The following is a 17,929-nucleotide window of genomic DNA, read 5'->3' as shown; positions in this document are numbered from 1 at the left end:
TGTGGAGAGGCAGGTGAGTCAGGTGGCTGGGTGCCCCTCTGGGTTTCAGGCTGGCTTGCGCACGCTGCATGACATTGGGCCTGAGATCCGACGGGCCATCTCTGGAGATCTGACAGCTGAGGAGGAGCTGGACAAGGCCATGAAGGAGGCTGTGTCTGCTGCCTCCGAAGATGACATCTTCAGGGTAGGTGGATGCCATAGGAGCACTCTCTTATCTTTATAAAGTTCGGTTTGAAGTAAGAAGGTGGGCTGGCTTCACCTTTTCTGCTAAGAAAATCCAGGGAAAAAGCCCTGAGCTCTAAGGCAGATTCCAAGCTCTTCCCACTCAACTATTTCCTATCCCTGCATGTTTTCCAAGCCTGATTCCATCTCAAGGCTGGGCTCCCAGGACATGGCAGCTTACAGAGTGTCACTGGCTCTTGGAGAAAGAGGGGAGGAGCCCTTTTCTTAAGGGAAATGTTTCCTAGGAGAAACTTCTACATTAGAAGTTGCAAATGGTGGCTCTTGGGCCTCATCTAATCTGCAGACCTATTTTGTTTGCCGACATTTGGAAATTCGGCACATTCAAATAAAAATCTAGACCTCTGGCTTCTCTTTAAAAAAAATCAGAAAATCTGGCTTATGTTCCCATGTGGTAGCAGAGGAGTGGAGCCAAGTGGCAATTATCCTCTTGAGATAAAGCATGTGTTCTTCAGGTCACAAAAATCCCCTCCAGCCTTCCTTCCCTCTCCTGTCCTGGATATGAAGGCTGAGCGTCAGTTTTAGAAGTGAAAACCAAACCTGACTCTGCCAGGATAGTGGAACTCTTGGGTCCTGCTCTCTCCATTCATTGTGGCCCATGCCTAAGCCCTGAGGTACTTGGCTAAAACCCTTCCCAAGTGAGGGAGAAACTACTGACCACCATTGCAATGGGGCCATGCTCACAACTGTCCCTTCCAGCTCCCACAGGGGGACCACACAGGGGTCCTGGGCTATGGAGTCACCGGGAGGAGCTTGCCCTCCTTGTGGCTACCCTGTCATCACCATCCTCATCTTCATCACTGTGAAATGTCCATCACTGAATGGCCTCAGGGACTCAGCACCATGATAACACTGCCCCAGCAAGACCCCACAGATCAACTTGCAGATAGCTACTTTCCCACTCACCCAGGGCAAGAAAAAAGTGTTAGGAAAAAACATTGGGTCCTGATTTGAAATCTCTAAGAACCTCCCAGGGGAGAGAAAGCCATGATATAATTAATGGAGTCAATGTGTCATCCTTATTTTCAAAACCATTTCGCCAACATGGTTTCTAGCTCAGTGAGCCATTTGGATCTCCATTTAAAAAATTCTTGTTAGAATCCCCTGGTCTCTTTCCCCACCCCTCAGCCCTCACCATGCCTCACAGCTGCCAAGCCAAGCACTGACTGCAATTTAGGATTGCCATCCTACACTGGTCCTTGAAACTCCTCATGGGGTTCATTAGAAAGTCCCAGGGGAGCAGCCTCCCTGCCTGACGGGTTCTGCAAGAGGTCCTGTCCCTCACTGTTCCCCCAGTGGTTTCAGAGGGGACTCTCTGGGTCCCTCCCTCTCAAACCACCAGGCCACGCAGGTGAAGAGTTCCCCATCTGCCATGTGCTGCCCGGCATGGTTGTGCTCTCTGGAAGGCGGACAACCTTCCGTGCCTTCGCTGAGAAGGAGAGGTAGCTGAGGGGGCTTTCTCCTCCACCCACCCCTCCCGTCTTGCCTACAGAGGGCCGGTGGCCTGTTCGGCAACCACGTCAGCTACTACCAAAGCGACGGCCGGAGCGCCTTCCCCCAGACCTTCACCACCCAGCGCCCACTGCACATCAACAAGGCGGGTAACAGCCAAGGCGACACCGAGTCGCCATCCCACGAGAAACTGGTGGACTCCACCTTCACCCCCAGCAGCTACTCGTCCACTGGCTCCAACGCCAACATCAACAATGCCAACAACACTGCCCTGGGCCGCTTCCCCCGTCCCGCTGGCTACCCCAGCGCAGTCAGCACCGTGGAGGGCCATGGGCCCCCCTTGTCTCCTGCTGTCCGGGTACAGGAGGCAGCATGGAAGCTCAGCTCCAAGAGGTAAGCAGGAGGGTGGGGCATCCAGGGCCCATGCACAGGGGCCCCACACACTCCAGCCCAGAGTGGATGGGGGGAGAGTTTGGCCCCCAGGCCTACCACTCACCCCTCAAGCTGGGATGGAGGATGCTGCCCCAGAGCCCATCAAGAGATAGGCAAATGCTGCTTCCCAATCTTGCCCTTGATTATATGTGGCAGCCACCCTCGGGAGAAGGCACCATGGCCCCACTGCCCAACAAGTGTCCTGAGATGCACACTTGTGGACAGAGCCTCCTGTGCTTTCTCATGCTAAGCAAGCAGAGGAGCTCCAGCCCCTGATCCCTGGGATGTCGGCATTCTGGCTCCACAGTAGACTCTGTTCCCCTGGCCTTTCCCAAGTCTGCCTAAACCTGGCCTTTGGCTCAATTAGGATGGGAACGGAGCTATTATGTCCTTCTCAACCCTCTTGGGAGGGGCATTTTGGTGTCAGGAGGCCCTTCACGGTAGCACTTTCTCATTCTGCCCCAGTGTAGGATCATTCCTAGTAGTTTGACTGATCTCCCACCTCCTGACGCATGCTTTTCTCCCCACCCTCTGCTCCCTGGTGCTCCAGGATACATTGCTATGATGTGCTGGGACGGTAGGTGCCTACTTTCATGCTCTGGGCCTCAGGAAGCACAGCCTGGGCTTAGAGGGTCTCCCCGCTTTTTCTGTCAACAGCTCCGGGTACCCAAGGCCGGGTGGGTGGGAACATGCCTCCACATCTTGCCACTTCACCCTTAGTTGAGCTGCTCTTCCAGAGCAGGACAGCCTCCCCACCACAGCAGGCCGGGAAAATCCCCAGCATGCCATGATCTTGGGCCGATCCCTCCTGCTTGCAAACTTAGAAAATAATCGTGAAGTGTGAGTGTCTTTCTGGACAAGTGTCCTGAAGCTGCTTTCATCTAAGGAGACAGCATACCTGCCCCCTGGTTTTCACTCCTGTTCTTACCACCCATTTTCAAATGGCTCCATGTAAGCCTACGTGGCCTGGGCATTTAACAGTGTTGATGACAGCCAAGTCAAACCTTACTGCCTGGAAGCCTGGCTGGTTAAACCACCCAAAAGCAGTGTTGGGTGAGTCCTGCTCAAGAGATGTATATTGATGCCTTCTATGTGCAGGGCAGTGTACTTCGCACTGGATTTTGTATGCTGATGTGAAAGGGTTAGCTTTGTACAGGGGAATATCAAAGTTTAAGTGGCTGACCCATGACTGTCTTGGTGGCCCCTCCCTTTTCTGTAAACCTTTTCCCCTTCTACAACCTTCAGGGACTCAGTTCTAGTGCCATTTTCTCCCTTGCTCCCCTTATCAAAACCTCTTCTTAAGGAAGGCTCATTGTGTCCATCATTAGCTTCTCAGTGTAAACTAATACCCCCTTCAAAGGGTATTTTCCAAACTGTGTTCCATATTAAATGAAGGGAGAGTGGCTTTTAGAGAGGAGATAGGAGAGACATCAGGGGATTGTCTTCCTCTCCCCACAGATACATCTATCAATGATTATGGTACATGCAAAGCACCTAGCACAATGCCTAGCATGTAGTAAGTGCTCTCTAAACATCGGCTCCCTCCCTTCCCAACACAGTAAACAATACTCAAGGCAGTATGCTTCTGCTTGGTGAGGAGGAACAACTTAACCAAGGTTGTAGCTCTGGGGCCTCATCCTTCATCTTGCAGCTCAAGGCTAAGTGCAGTGGCCCCAGGACTAGCCTTACTTTTGATGGGGACAAGCCAGCATGTCTTGCACACAGTGGCCCCCAAGAAGTGGTGTTGCCTGCCTGCTGCCATTCTCCATCTCCAGCTCATCCCATCATGCCTCACCAAAGCTCCTTTCACATATCTCTCTTCCCACTCCATCAAGAGCCTTCAACATTTCACCTCTCCTTACTGTGGGGTGGGCAGCCATCTGTTAGGGCCTTCTCCAGAGAACCAGGTAGGTACCCAGGAACGGTATCATCCTGAATTGCACACAGCCCACTGGCTCAGCGTCAAATCTAAGGTGCCAATCCATCACTGAGCCCTGAGAAAATAAACTGGGATATTTCCCTGATGCCTCCATGAGTAAAGTGGGCCCCAGCATTCAGGAACTATAGGAAGAAAGATGGAGGGAGGTACTGAGCGAGGCACAGACAGGAAGAGAGAACATCTGGACCAGAGCTAAGAAGACATGACCAAATGAGCAGAAGATCCTGGTCTGGAGGGAAAACAAAATAATCCAAGGTATATCCTGGTGTGGGAGGATCTCAAGCTCAGCAGGGAGTCAAGCTCACTACCCAGGACAACAAACCCCCCTATGTGAGGCTTCTTCTCTGTGCCTTCACTCCAAGGAGCCAATGACAAACCCAAAGCCATGTCAAAATGTGACACCAGGAACTTCCCAGCTCTGCCCAACTAGCACCCAAAGCCCCAGCTGTCTTTAGCAGAAGGAGAGGACAGCCCTTGCACAGGCCCACGCCGACCTGTATAGAACAGTCCAGGACCCTGTTTTAAAAGCTGGTCCTTTCTACCTTTCAAAACACCATCTCATCTGTTACTTCATTTGTTACTCCCAACAAGTTTCTGAGTCAAGCAGGGCATATGTTAGTTCAATTTTATTGATAGGGATACTGAGGCATGTGGTGAGCTAGTGACTTATGCCAGAGGGCAACTGAATTGGGGTCAGAACTCAGATCTCCTTGGATCCTACCCGAGATGCTTGTTCCATGTGGAATTCTAACTCTAATCTTACTGCTTCCATGGCTCCGCGGCTTTGTCAGCGACTGCAGGAAGAAGAGGCCACAGCGGTTTTGTGTGAGTGTGTGTGCACGTGTGTGTGTGCGTGTTCCCTGTGTGAGTGCATTGCACACGTGAATCAGTGCATGTGCAATGTGTGCCACCTCACCTGCTGAAGGAATGGTGGGGATTAGCAGTTTCTGACTTTATTTCTCCATCTTGGACACTTCAGGTGCCACTCCCGGGAGAGCCAGATAGCCATGGTGTGTCAGGAGGAGGTCTCTCAGGACGAGACCTATGACGTGAAGATAAGTGAAGACACTGAGTACTGCAGCGAGCCCAGCCTGATCTCCACAGAGATGTGAGCTCTGCCCCCAGGCTAGCCCATGTGCAGGAAAGGGTCTGGGGGTGAAGGGAAGCTCCCTGAAATCCCTCCTCTGGGCATGATTTGGGGAGCAGGAGATCATATATCAGAAGATGCCTAAAGCATCTGTGACCTCATTAGGGAGATGGATGTATGTGTCTCCACCCACCCCACCCCACCCCACCCCCGACACACACACATGCACACTATCCCCCAGTTAGCTTAGCTTTTCTTGTGACGCAATGCTTTCAGGAAAACTTTAAAACATTGTTTCATAAACTTTTTTTACTGAAACCAACCGTCATAAACATACTTTGGAGTGAGACTCAGTACACACATACATGTATTGACAAATAAAAGTTCATGAAGCTTCTTATAATAAAGCTACCCAGCAGAGGGCACTGCTGGCAAACAGTGGCCAAGATTTTTGTCAGTGCTGGAATTTTTAATATAATTTATTATCAAATTGGTTTCCATACAACACCCAGTGCTCATCCCAACAAGTGCCCTCCTCCCTTCCCATCATCCACTTTCCCCTATCACTCAGCCCCCATCTACCCTTAGTTTGTTCTCAGTCCTTAAGAGTCTCTTACAGTTTGAATTTTTTAAGAGAAGCGTTTTTTAACTACAAGTCCAGACCCATTCGAGGGTTGTGACATTTACTTAGTTATGATCGATACTTTTTTATATATTAATGTTTTATTGGAAAAGGTACATGAGGGGCACCTGGCTGGCTCAATTGGAAAAGCATGCAACTCTTGATCTCGGGGTCATGAGTTCAAGCCCCACGTTGGGTGTAGAGGTTACTAAAAAATAAAATCTTTAGAAAGAAAAAGAAAGGAAGGAAAGGAAAGGAAGGAAAGAAGAAAGAAAGAAAGAAAGAAAGAAAGAAAGAAAGAAAGAAAGAAAGGGAAAGGGTACATGAAAACCACCTATGGACATGAGCCCAGGTGAACATAACATGCAAGCCTCATCACACCATCTTTTGTCTTATAAAAGCTTAACTTCTTTGGAGTAATGTCTTGCCCATTCCAGCAACAGTGTCCCAGTTAACTTGTTTCCTTTTTCTCTAGGCTCAAAATAAAATCAAATTCCTCTCAGGTCAGGGCTGAGTTGAGTCTTTGGCGAGTGAAGAGAGCCATCTCTTTTAAGGGGTCTCCAGTGGCTTTGTGAGCTTGGTGATGGGTTTTGAGCTCAGCCAGGATACTGAAATTCTTCCTCATCCAAACAAACTGCACATCCACCCTGGACCATTTGGGGCTCTCTTCTTTGCTGGATGGGTCATAACAGGGATTGTTTTTTTCAACCTATGTATAGTCTGAGTCAGCCTCTTTCACAGGCCTCACAAGTGCTTTGATGCCTGGCTCTTTGAAGTTGCTATGGTAGAAGGCTTCTTCCTCCAGCTTCAGGACTGGAAGGAAGTTCTGGGCCTGGTAGTTGTAACATCATCCCAGCACGCTGTCTGCTAGGACTGTGCTTAAAGCTCTCCAATGCTGAACATCACATCCACACCTTTGTCTAGTCAGCTTTCTGGCCCTGACTTTATCAGCCACTAACTGCTATATTCTCCCCAGAGTTTGTAGAGGCTGAAGCCTTCTGAAGGCTGGAGTTTATCCACTTTAGCTGATGCCCATGCTGGGTACTTAGTCTTGGTACATTTTCCTGCTGGCCCTTTATTGTCTGTCTGGCCCAGCAGGCTCAGCAGCTCCAGGCAGCCTCTTCTCCAGTCTCAACATGGTCTCCTCCAGGGGGCTGAAGACCAGAGGATCCTGGAATCAATGAAGAAACACGAAAAGCAACTCTGTATCTGCCTTCAGAAACTTCCCCAGGCTCCAGAAAGCCAGACCAAGATCAGCATTTTAAAATAAAGAATAACATAGTACACAATAGCATAGAATAGGTTAGAATAAGACAATAGATAATAGTGTATCCAATGTCACAAAGGTATTATTTAGTGAAATACTTGTTTAATGTGTGTACTGAGTCTCATAAAATGTATTTATGACTGTGGGTTGCATTCAAAAAGTTTAAGATGCATTGTTTTAGTAACTTCCCTAAAAGAAGGACTGGCCCTTTAGCCTTTTGATTTGTAGAGACTGCAAATTTTCACATGGCCACATACCCTAGAAATCAGTAAAAGCATATGCGTCCTTCCATTTTGGCTCTTACTGAGTGCTTGGTGCATCCAGGCACTCTGCTAGAGCATGAATAAACCGGCCTCAGCACTCAAGGATATTTTACAAACTAGTTAAGATCTCAGAAGAGGGAGATAACATGGAGATTTTCTAACTACTTGTTCACAGAGTGGTACAAGCAATGAGGGGGATAGACATTCAGAGAAGGTCTGGGTCAAGGTGACCATAACAGCCTCCTTGCACAAGATCAAACAAAAGCTGGGTCTTCAAGAGTGGGTACAATTTGGATAGAAGAGAATATAATAGGATGAGTTCACCATGTCAAAAATGAGAGGAAAGGCTTGGAGGTTTTCAGTCAGAAATTTTCTTGTACATCTACAAAGGCTCAAGGGCAGTATGCTAGGAGCAGGGAAGGCAGCACAGTCTCTGCCCTCGAAGCATGTGGAGTCACACAGCAGGAACAGAGTCAGTGGCCTTGTCTGTAAAATGAAGGGGTTAGAATGCACCTGTCTTCTTAGACTGCAGGCTGCTCCCACTGGGGACTGTGAAATCAACTTAGTGGATTGCAGCTGACATTGTTTGATGAAATAGAATAGACTAAAGTAGCATAGAAGCCACCAGAGAGCAATGCATGCAATAAAGGTAAGTATGGTTCCAGAAGCCGAGTTCATTTAGGTGTGTCTATGTATATGGGACCACGAGCAGTATATTTCTTATTGTGAGTCTCCATCAAAAAGGCTTAGAAGCCATTGAGTAGATGCCCCCTAAGGCCTCTTACAGCTCTGCTGGTCACTGACTAGATGACTGGGTGTTTGTCATAGGTAACCACTTGTGTGTCCTGATGATGAAGGGTGGGCAGGCCAGGGAGAAATTAGGGGAAGGAGAGAAGTTTTGGCTGAAATTGGGAGTACTCATGATAAATAGCACCCACATATGTAAACAGCAGAGCCTAGGCTGTTCCCGGAAAGAATCTAATGGGCCAAAAATTGTTTTCCAACTTTCTCACCAACTTTGACTCAAGATCGCCTCCACTGCCTCAAATCAGAAATGCAAGGCTCATGAGCAGACAGACCGTGTATGAGAAGCTGGAAACATCTGTGATGCCAGAGAGCCAGGCCCAGCCTTGGGGGGTGGGGGGGGGAATTCCTGCTGCCCCTTCGCCGAACCTTTAGGAGAGCAAAAAGTGGGAGTTCCCTTCGCTAAGGGAGAAAGCAAACTGCCTTCAGGGGTGGCAGCTGTCCCTATGGGGTGGAACTTCTCAGCCTCTCGGAATAAGCTCCAGGAGTTCTCTGTTCCAGGCTCTCCTATCAGGATGATGAAAATCGGCAATTAACACCACCAGAGGAGGACAAAAGAGATATCCGGCAATCTCCAAAGAGGGGCTTCCTCCGCTCTGCCTCACTAGGTGAATACTCACACCTCTCACTCCAGATGTGACCAGCCAGGTATCACCCCCCAGATGACTGGTCAGGCATTCTGGTGGCTGAGAAACTGCCATGGCCTGGCTCAGACAACTCCCACACAGTGGCTGCCCAGTGATGAGACAGGATTCTAAGGGCAGGGCTTGTTGGGTGGAACTTGACCATATGCTACCTGATATGGGAGCCAAATGGTAGAGAGAAGGTGATCCAAGGGCCACTAACATGGCTTCTACACCTCCCAGGGTATGAGCCTCACAGGCCTGTGTCCCCTTTCCCTGTGCTGATCACAGTTCTATGGCTGGCTTTGCAGGTCGAAGGGCCTCCTTCCACCTGGAATGTCTGAAGCGACAGAAGAATCAAGGGGGAGACATCTCTCAGAAGACAGTCCTGCCCTTGCATCTGGTTCATCATCAGGTAGCCTAAACTTTCAGATATGTCACTGGCCATCACCCCCACAGGCTACAAAACCCCCATGATTATGGCAAATCCCAAGACACCATTCAGTCTTCCCTGTCTTGACCACTCATAGTCCCAACCCCTGGCCCTAACAGCCCCCAATGAGGGCACTTGTCCACGCAAGTGAGAACGTGAACAAGGGGTGTCAGTTCCCCGGGGTGGAGATGTAGCAAATACTGAACAGGAGCTCCTCATGTGGTCCCAAAGGATCAGCAGTGCCAGGATTCTGCCTCATCTTTCTTCCTACAATGGTGCAGATGTTCCCTCCACAGACATTGGCTTACACTACAGAGCACTCAGGCAGATGTACTTACATAGCGTTACTTATAGATGTACTTATACAGAGTTGCAAGATACACCAAAACATAGAAATGATCAAAGATTCTGCCAGCAACATGGTCAGGAGGAGACTGATATTCAAGGAAAGCAGGTCCAGAGAGATTTGACAGTTGAGGTACCTCTTGGCATGGCTGACTCCAACTGAGCCAGTGAAATCCAAGACACCAATGTCCAACATAATCTCAGGATCTTAGAAATAATGCAAACCTCAAAGAACCAAAGGCCAGTCTCTTACTTCTGGGCAAATTAGGGTCTAAATTTCCTAAAGTTTTTACCTCTCAAATTGTATACTCCCTCACCACAGGCCCATGCATTAGATGATTTCTTTTAATACCCAAGGGCACTCAACTGCCAATCAAAACTTATAATGTACAAAAGATGGCCAGTGTGGCTCAGCTAAGTTGATATGATTTCAGCTCAAAGTATCCACTGTTTTGCTTAGCCGATGTGGCATTGCCAGCATACATATGGTTTCCACTGGGCTTTCTGGAGTATTGAGCATAGCCTTATACTTCCCTCAGATCTCCAGGGAACCAGGGACCCAGGCTGGGGACCATCAAGAGCTGTGGGCAGGGGAGGCAGGCCGGGGGGACACTGTATGTGCTATTTAAAAAGATTTCTAGAAGTTCATTTCACTCATCTATTCTTATCATGAGGTTAGGAACCTCTGCTTTATTTACACTCCCCCCTTCATGCCTTTCCACTACCCCCCAACCCACCGCCATGTTCCCTTTCCTCTTCCTCTCCGTCTGGGCTTTCCCACTGCACACTCTCCCATGGACACTTCCACTCAGAGAAATTGTTGTGGTGGTGACATGGAGGCCAGAGGATACAATATGTAAATAGTCTAATCACAGCACAGTGTAAGATTTGAACAACAGCTCAGAGACAAGCTGAGCTAAGGATCAGCAGGACATTCTTAATAGCCTAATTGTAAAAATTAAAACAATAAGCACTGATTTTTTTTCTAGCACTTTATGGTGCTTCACAGACCATATTGCACTTGAACCTCACATCAACCCTGCAAGATAGGTAGATAGAGGGCATTCGTGTTCTGGTTTTAGAGCTGATGAGGGCAGCATTCCTGGTAGACTGCTCACGAGAAAACCAAAAGCAAAAGAATTCACCGCTGACTGGTGATAGGGCCAGTGCTGAAAGGCAGACGAGCTTGATTCCACTCCTTTGCAACTTTCTGGATTTGGAGGAGAAGGCGATCACTGCAGACGGACATGATCACAGAATATATTTTAGGGTGGCGGACACGAGCACTGGGTCGTGATGGGGGGGGTGGGATTCAGAGGGCTGAAAATGATGGATGTGGGCTCCAGGTAGGTGGAGCTCGCCGGGAACAACAGCTGCTAGGAATAGCCAGAGGCCTGACCGCTTCCAGTAACCCGTGTTCCTTGTGTGTCCGCAGGCATTGGCGGTGGCAGGCCTGAGCCCCCTCCTCCAGAGAAGCCATTCCCCCAGCACATCCCCCAGGCCCTGTGCCACCCCACCAGCCACTCCAGGCAGCCGAGGCTGGCCCCCACAGCCTATCCCCACCCTGCGGCTGGAGGGTGCCGAATCCAGCGAGAAACTCAACAGCAGCTTCCCGTCCATCCACTGCAGCTCCTGGTCTGGGGAGCCCACACCCTGTGGTGGAGGTGGCAGCACCATCCGGAGAGCCCGGCCAGTGTCCCTCACTGTACCTGGCCAGGCTGGGGCCCAGGGCAGGCAGTTCCACGGCAGTGCCAGCAGCCTGGTAGAAGCGGTAAGTGACCCGGAGCTGCACAGCAGGCAGACAGGGGGAAGGAAAGGCTGAGGGCAGCAAGGGGGCTTTGCATGAAGAATGGAGAAGGGAGGATCTGGTCCTTTCCCAAGTAGAGTGGATGTCGAGTCTCTTGGCCAGAAAGACCCTGACTCCCAGGGTCTACTGAAGAAGGGCATGGTGTGCAGAAAATGGTGATCACACAAGACGCTATAGGCTTCTGCTTGGGCCGGGCCTGCTGTAGCAGGAGAAAGTACTGAGCAACATAACCCTGCCACAGGCCAGTGAACCCCAAGCAGGGCCCTGGGCACCAATTTACAGCCAGTGGTGAGCTCTGACTGCTCCAGATGCAAATGTGGGCCTGGGCTGGGTTTGTTCAGTATCAGTATCTGTGGTTCTCGAGCCTGGGGCTCATTAGAATAACCCAGGAGCTTCGGAAACCTAGGACACATTAAATGGATATTTTTAAAAGCCCTTTGATGATTCTAATGCACAGCCAGGGGTGAGAATCACTGTTCTAGAACAAGAATGCTTCCAGCTCCTCCATGCTCTGCCCTGGCCAGAGCAGCTAATGCACTCCTGGCACCACATTTTGGGGGACTGTGACAAATTGGAATAAGCCCAAAGGGGAACACAGCAAGGGGTTGGCAGGGTCCCTAAATGCCATTTCCTATGAGAACTGTCGGGGGAACTAGGGAAGCAAACCTGGAGGGGGGACAGCCTAGGAGGCCACGATAGGCATCTCAAACCTGTGAGGCCCCTCATGTCCTGGGCAGGGGCTCTTAAGTGCAGGCCTGGAGCGGCAGATCAACCTGCCAGGTGAGCGGATTCAAGGTCACATGAGGAAGACCTTTCCAACAGAGCTTTTCCCAAATGAGGAGGGCTTTCCTATAAAGGGGTGAGCCCGCCATCACTGGACACATGCAGGCAGAGACACCGCCCATTCAGTCGTCAGGCTGTTGTGCAGGAGGTGGAGAGTTAAACCAGATGACCTCTAAGGTCACTTCTAGCTCCAAAACCCTGTTCTTCACTTGACCTTGATTATCCCTCATTCAGTTCACAGATTTCCATTGAGTGCCGGCCACGTGCAGGCTCTGTTCTAAGTGCGGGGATATAGCTGAGACACCAGTTTTTGCTCTCATGAGCTCATGCTGTGGTGAGGAGACACAGACAATAAATAAACATGTGTGTGGCATGTCCCACAGGGTGGGAGCTCTGAAGAAAACTTAAGCAGGAGAGGAAATAAAGAGTGATGGGATGGGGAGCAGGACAAATGGAACTGGGAGGAAGGCATTCCAGGCTTCATTATGAATACCTTCCCCTTGGCTCAGAGCCAGTCACTAAAGCAGCCTTTAGGAAAGAGGGAGCAGCTCTGGGATCACCTGCTGGCCTTTGGAGCGGGAACAGAAGCAGGTGCAGACATGCCGTTCTGCACACCTCCCCACAATCCTCTCCCACAGAGGCAGCCAGCCAGCAATAGGCAAGGGGCACAAGGTAACAAAAGGTTAACAAGTTTCACAAAAGGAGGATGAAGGTTTCTTGGCAAGAATAATATGACAGGCATGTGGGGGTGGCAGGGAGGAGAAAAGACAGGGTGGGCTGGGTTCTACCTTAGACAAAGGCCCAACAGCACCCCTCTGGCCCCCTCTGTAAGCTGAGTTCTCATGTGTTTGACAACAGTTTTTGAGTGCCCCAGCCAAAACATCTCCCCTCCAACCTACGCACCCCTGATTCCTTTGGGCAATGCTCTGTGTCCACTCCTTTCCTGTGAGCACCCCTACACACACACACACACACACACACACACACACACTTCCCAAAGGTACCAATTATACGCCCCTTGCCCTAGCCCTAAAGAGAAGAGTCAAGCTCCAGGAATAATGTTCCTCTTTGGTTCTTCTTCATGGTCCTCCCTTCCCACTTCAGGTCTTGATTTCAGAAGGACTGGGGCAGTTTGCTCAAGATCCCAAGTTTATTGAGGTCACAACCCAGGAGCTGGCTGACGCCTGTGACATGACCATAGAGGAGATGGAGAACGCCGCAGACAACATCCTCAGTGGGGGCGCCCAGCAGAGCCCCAATGGCACCCTACTACCTTTCGTTAACTGCAGGGACCCAGGGCAGGACAGAGCAGAGGGCCAAGAGGGCGAGACCTGCGCGCCCACCCTGGCGTGTCGGAAGAGCGAGGAGGAGCTCCAGGACAGCAGAGCCCACGTCGGCAGCCTGTAGTAGCTAGGGCTGGGGAGACGCTGGGTTTTTTATTTGTTTCAATGTTCCTAATGGGTTCGTTTCAGAAGTGCCTCACTGTTCTCGTGACCTGGAGTTAACCGGAACAGCGTCTTCATTCATTTCGTTGGGACAAGACGCAGAGTTGGGTGGTGGTGGAGAGCCAGTTTTTCGGGGGCATGGAAGGCAGCAATCCCAGTTTGTGTTGTGTGCACAGAGGTAGAGTGGTGAGGAGGAGTGGAAGAATCAGGGAGGGAGAGCAAGAGAAGAGACGCCTGCCCTCGCCTCCGGGCATGAAAGAGAACCTCAGCTTCCTGCGGTAGCCCTCACCAAAAGGACCCTATGTCAAACGGGTGTCAACTTTGCTTGTTAAAAAAAAAAAAAAAAAAAAATCATTTTGCACATATTCTGTATGAGCCTCACTGTCTCCATAGAGCCAGGGCCCTGTGGATTTGCAGAAGGAAGCAGGGGTAGGACTTCAGCGAGGACCCAGCCCCATCCCAGAGAGGGAGGAGGAACAGCAGGAGGCTGCAGGAGCTCGGGAACCCGGAGCGGCTGGCGAGGGGTGCGTGGCAGCCTCACCGCCGAGGCCCCGGCCACGCCCACTCGTCTGCGTCAGGCTCACCTTGCCTGCCCTGTGCTCCCAGCTCCAGAATGGCGGCTGGGCCTGCGTTGGCGGGGAGGGGCAGCTGGCGCTGCCTGCCAGGGAAGGGGAAGCCAGTTCTTGACGCGACGAGGTGGTGCTGAGCTTCTGTTGAGCGCTCTTTTGTTTTGTGATTTGACATATTTCTTGATAGCATGTTGCAGTTTTCGTTTTTTTGGTTTTTATTTTCATTTTGTTTTCCCAGGGGGAGGGGAGGAAGAAGTGTTTACAAAGCTTTGTAGCCACCCACCTTACTGTTTTCACTTTTGCAAATGTAAATCGGGTTTGGTTTTACTGTATTATTTAAACGATTGTGGTTTTCTTTTTCTACGGTGGGTTCTGTGGAGCCGCTGTAGTCCGAGTTTTACCAGCCATTGTGTATGCGCAATAATTTGTTATAATTTCCGTAGGTAGTAACAACAATTTTTTGGGTTTGGTTTTATAATTTAAAGTAATGCACTTGATGTGGTCTTGCACAGATGGGTGATTGAGTTGGGTTCTTTTTAATGCTGGGTGTATCCGTGGGTGCCAGAGAGCGGAAGCACGGATGAGAGAGTCTCTGTGAGTGTGTGTGCTACGTGTGTGTGTGTGTGTGTGTGTGTGTGTAGTGGGTTGTCTAGGCACATGTCCTACGTGTGTATGTGCACCCATGCAGTGCGCCCATGCGTGAATGAGTGTGTCGCTCCCCCTTTCTGGTCTAACTGTGGGGAGATCTGAATCTGGGGCCATTTGAAAGCAAAAACAAACCACTGTCTCTGCTTCTGAAACGGGAATCAGTAACTCTTTGCATTTTCTGTCCCACAAGATATGCAAAAACAATGCAATAATATTCATTTTAAAAATACAATTGTGAGTTGTGTTGGCATTAAAACTGTATTTAAAAAAAAACAGAGAAATTTAAGGGAAAAACTCAAGAAGGCGTTTTGCTTCGATATATTCCGTGTAATGTTTTATTGCATTGATAATGTTTCTGTTGAAGAAACTGTTATACTTGAATTCAGGTCAGTTTCAGTATTTTACAAATATTTTTTTAAAACTGAATTGCAATTGTGCCAAGCGAATATAATGAATTGAATTAAGTTTGTTTTTGAATTCACTTCTTGTATATTTTGCTGCATGTAAGTAAATCATTTTGTATTTGAAGTGTGACAAGCTTTACCCTTGAACTCTGAAGTGCTTTTCTATATGTGGTTGGGGGAAAGGGAACGAATATTCTTTTAATTTTTACAATGAGCAAAGGTATCACCAGTGTAAATCATTACCCTGCGATCCACAAACAGGTTTGGACATTACTGTTTTGCATATCTTGTGTTCGCTTCCATTTCCCTCAATTTTTCCAAAACTATATAAGTATATTCGTACTACATCTTGCTTTGAGAGACCAGGACATGTCTTATTCCTGTCTTCGTTCTATCCACTCTGCTCCAGTTCTCTGATTTGGACTTTCTCTAGGGACACTCCTTCACCATGACGGGACATCACCAGGCTGGCGTCAACGTCCCCCATGGGAAAAGTGGCTGGCTTTTCTGTTCACTTTCACTGCACAAACTTTCCTCAGTGGTTTCCTCAGGAAAGCGTACACTGACTTGAGAGGATGGAACTAGAGTCGGGCTGGTTGGAGGGAAGGGAGTCCTCCCCCTGGCAACTGCTCTACCCAAACTCAGACGGCAGGGGCCAGAGAACAGCAACCAGGTAAAAATCTTTGTCCATCCAAACGTCAGCTCTGTCTTATTCACTTCATCTCTTCCTCTCTGGAGCAGGATTTCTTCCAGACCCACCCTCGTGTGTGTGGCAGCCATGGAAGGGACCAGGACTGGGGAGGACGTGTCAGGAGTTCACAGTGATAGTGGAACCAGAGACTTTGTGGGAGCATCTCTTATGCCCGTTTGTGTCTACCTAGAACATCATCCTATTGGTGCTGTTTCCTTCAAATAGAGTTCAACAATGATGGTTGAAAAGGAAGTGATTTGGGGAAAACAGGACCCAACCATTCATCCAGGATTTACTCATTGAATGTCTTCTGGTCCCAGTGTGCTCTCAGCCCTTATATGAGCAGCCTAGAAATTAAAGTTGGAGAAAGTCCATTACCCCAATGAAGATGAATTTCACTTTCAAGGACTGATTCATGAAAAAGTGGAGAAATGTGCCAGATACTCCCAGGTTAACTTACTGTCTAGAAGCAGGAGGGTTTCTTCCTGTTTCTCCAAGCCCAACCCATCCAAACATTTTTGGTTTGTTTTCAGTGCTGTGAAGTCCTTCTAGAAATTAGTTAGGTGTCATCCTTTGTCTAGTTTCCCAAGATGTCTGCCACTGTGCTGCTAAGATTTTAATTATGATGGAGAGGGGAGCCCTTTTGGATTAATACCTGGTTCTTGCTGTACATTTGATCCCTGGATAGAAATTTGGAATCTTAATTGACTACATGCACACAAACACACACACAACATACACACTCAGCCTTCCTGCTGCTTTTTTCCTTTTAGACTTCTTCTGCATCACCAAATCTCATTAGTCAGCTGCAGAGGCTGCAGGCCGGGCTCATGCCAGCTACCCCCAGGGCTGTGCCTAAGTATGCCCCTTGCCCTTCACCACTCATGCCTACAAGGTCCCTTCTTCTTTATAGTCATCTCTGTCAGAAGACCAGCTAGCCTTGCACCCTATAGGGACAATGTCAGCAGTGACAAGGGCATCTGGCCCTATGCCTCTATGAAGGAAAGGAGTTTCATATGGGAGTTCCCTGTCTAGAGCCATGAGTCTTTCTGGCATGACCTCATGGTCAATTGGTAAAGGGCTGACATAAGATACTTGTCATGACAGACTGGTTAAATCAGTCATGAAATCCTGAACCTCATCCATTAGATGTTTACCCTCCACCTAGAGCAGAACTTACCCCATGACCTTGTAAAACATAACTGTCAAATCTGAGAACCCTTAAGTGGCAGGAGAAAGCTGCTAATGGCTGAGGACCAACAGGACTTGAAGAAGTGCAATGTAAGTTCTGGGGGCGGTGAACGCGATTTTTATTTGTCCTCTGAATGGCCCAGACTCTTTTATTTCCACACTTTGGCTTTTTAGGAGTCATGTGTGTGATTTTCAGTTGTCTCCTTTCTGTCTGTTTCTAGAAAGTTCTTTTTGGTCTTGAGCAGAAAGAGAAGAATATTTTCCTAGATTTTGGCTTGATCCATGAATTTTTCTCTGCTTTGCTTCACAGGCAATTAGTTATAGTCCCTCCCCTCACCTTCTAAGTCTGACAGGCTGCCCTCTGACTGGGAGGTCCAAGGACAAAGGAACAAGGCTTCCTTACTCTGTCTTTATCCTATGACGCTGCTTCCAAATCTCAGGGGCTTGTCCGGAGTGAAGCTATCATTTTCTCACAGCCATTTTCCTTCCAGAACTTTTCCTGATCATCCACTTAAAGATAGTAAGGCAACCACAGGAGAAGTGTACCTTTCAATTCCTAAGTAATATCTTTCTGAGAAATAAGAACACCCTGAAAATGAAGAGCTTGGAAGGTATCAAAAGGGTTTCATAGAGGCCAGTTGATACATGCCCATCATTCCTAAAGGTCAAGATATGTAGCAAGAACCTAGTTCAGGCATACAAAATAACCCTGGTAGTCAGGTTTTTAGCCTCATCAAAGTACAATTATAAATGTTGCTAAGGAGGATGAAAGCATCTCAATCCTGAAGGACCTAGAAAAAAAAATGAAGTATCATTGTCTAAGAGTTAGAAACTATTTAGCAAAGAGACCAGAAAAGGGCAATCTGGTTTCAAGAAGACTCATT

At 48.9% G+C, this 17,929-nt stretch overlaps 1 protein-coding gene and 1 pseudogene across 4 annotated transcripts in view; one reads left to right on the top strand and one right to left on the bottom strand.

Annotated features, from left to right (window-relative positions):
• CACNA1C (calcium voltage-gated channel subunit alpha1 C) overlaps positions 1 to 17,461 on the top strand; it is a 658,891-nt gene extending 641,430 nt beyond the window's left edge. For all 4 annotated transcript variants that reach the window (XM_049627025.1, XM_049627026.1, XM_049627022.1 and 1 more), the window contains 7 exons: positions 50 to 184; positions 1,733 to 2,085; positions 5,043 to 5,171; positions 8,608 to 8,714; positions 9,041 to 9,144; positions 10,943 to 11,278; positions 13,202 to 17,461. In XM_049627025.1, coding sequence (XP_049482982.1) covers positions 50 to 184; positions 1,733 to 2,085; positions 5,043 to 5,171; positions 8,608 to 8,714; positions 9,041 to 9,144; positions 10,943 to 11,278; positions 13,202 to 13,504 — 1,467 coding nt within the window. In that variant the 3' untranslated portion in view covers positions 13,505 to 17,461. The remainder of the gene's footprint in view (positions 1 to 49; positions 185 to 1,732; positions 2,086 to 5,042; positions 5,172 to 8,607; positions 8,715 to 9,040; positions 9,145 to 10,942; positions 11,279 to 13,201) is intronic.
• Positions 6,224 to 7,712, bottom strand: LOC125920054 (thymocyte nuclear protein 1-like; annotated as a pseudogene).
• Positions 17,462 to 17,929: the final 468 nt, after the last annotated feature.

The sequence above is a fragment of the Panthera uncia genome, chromosome B4 (assembly GCF_023721935.1).
Source record: "Panthera uncia isolate 11264 chromosome B4, Puncia_PCG_1.0, whole genome shotgun sequence".
NCBI classification, from domain to species: domain Eukaryota; kingdom Metazoa; phylum Chordata; class Mammalia; order Carnivora; family Felidae; genus Panthera; species Panthera uncia.
This window is presented reverse-complemented; position numbering and strand designations above follow the sequence as displayed.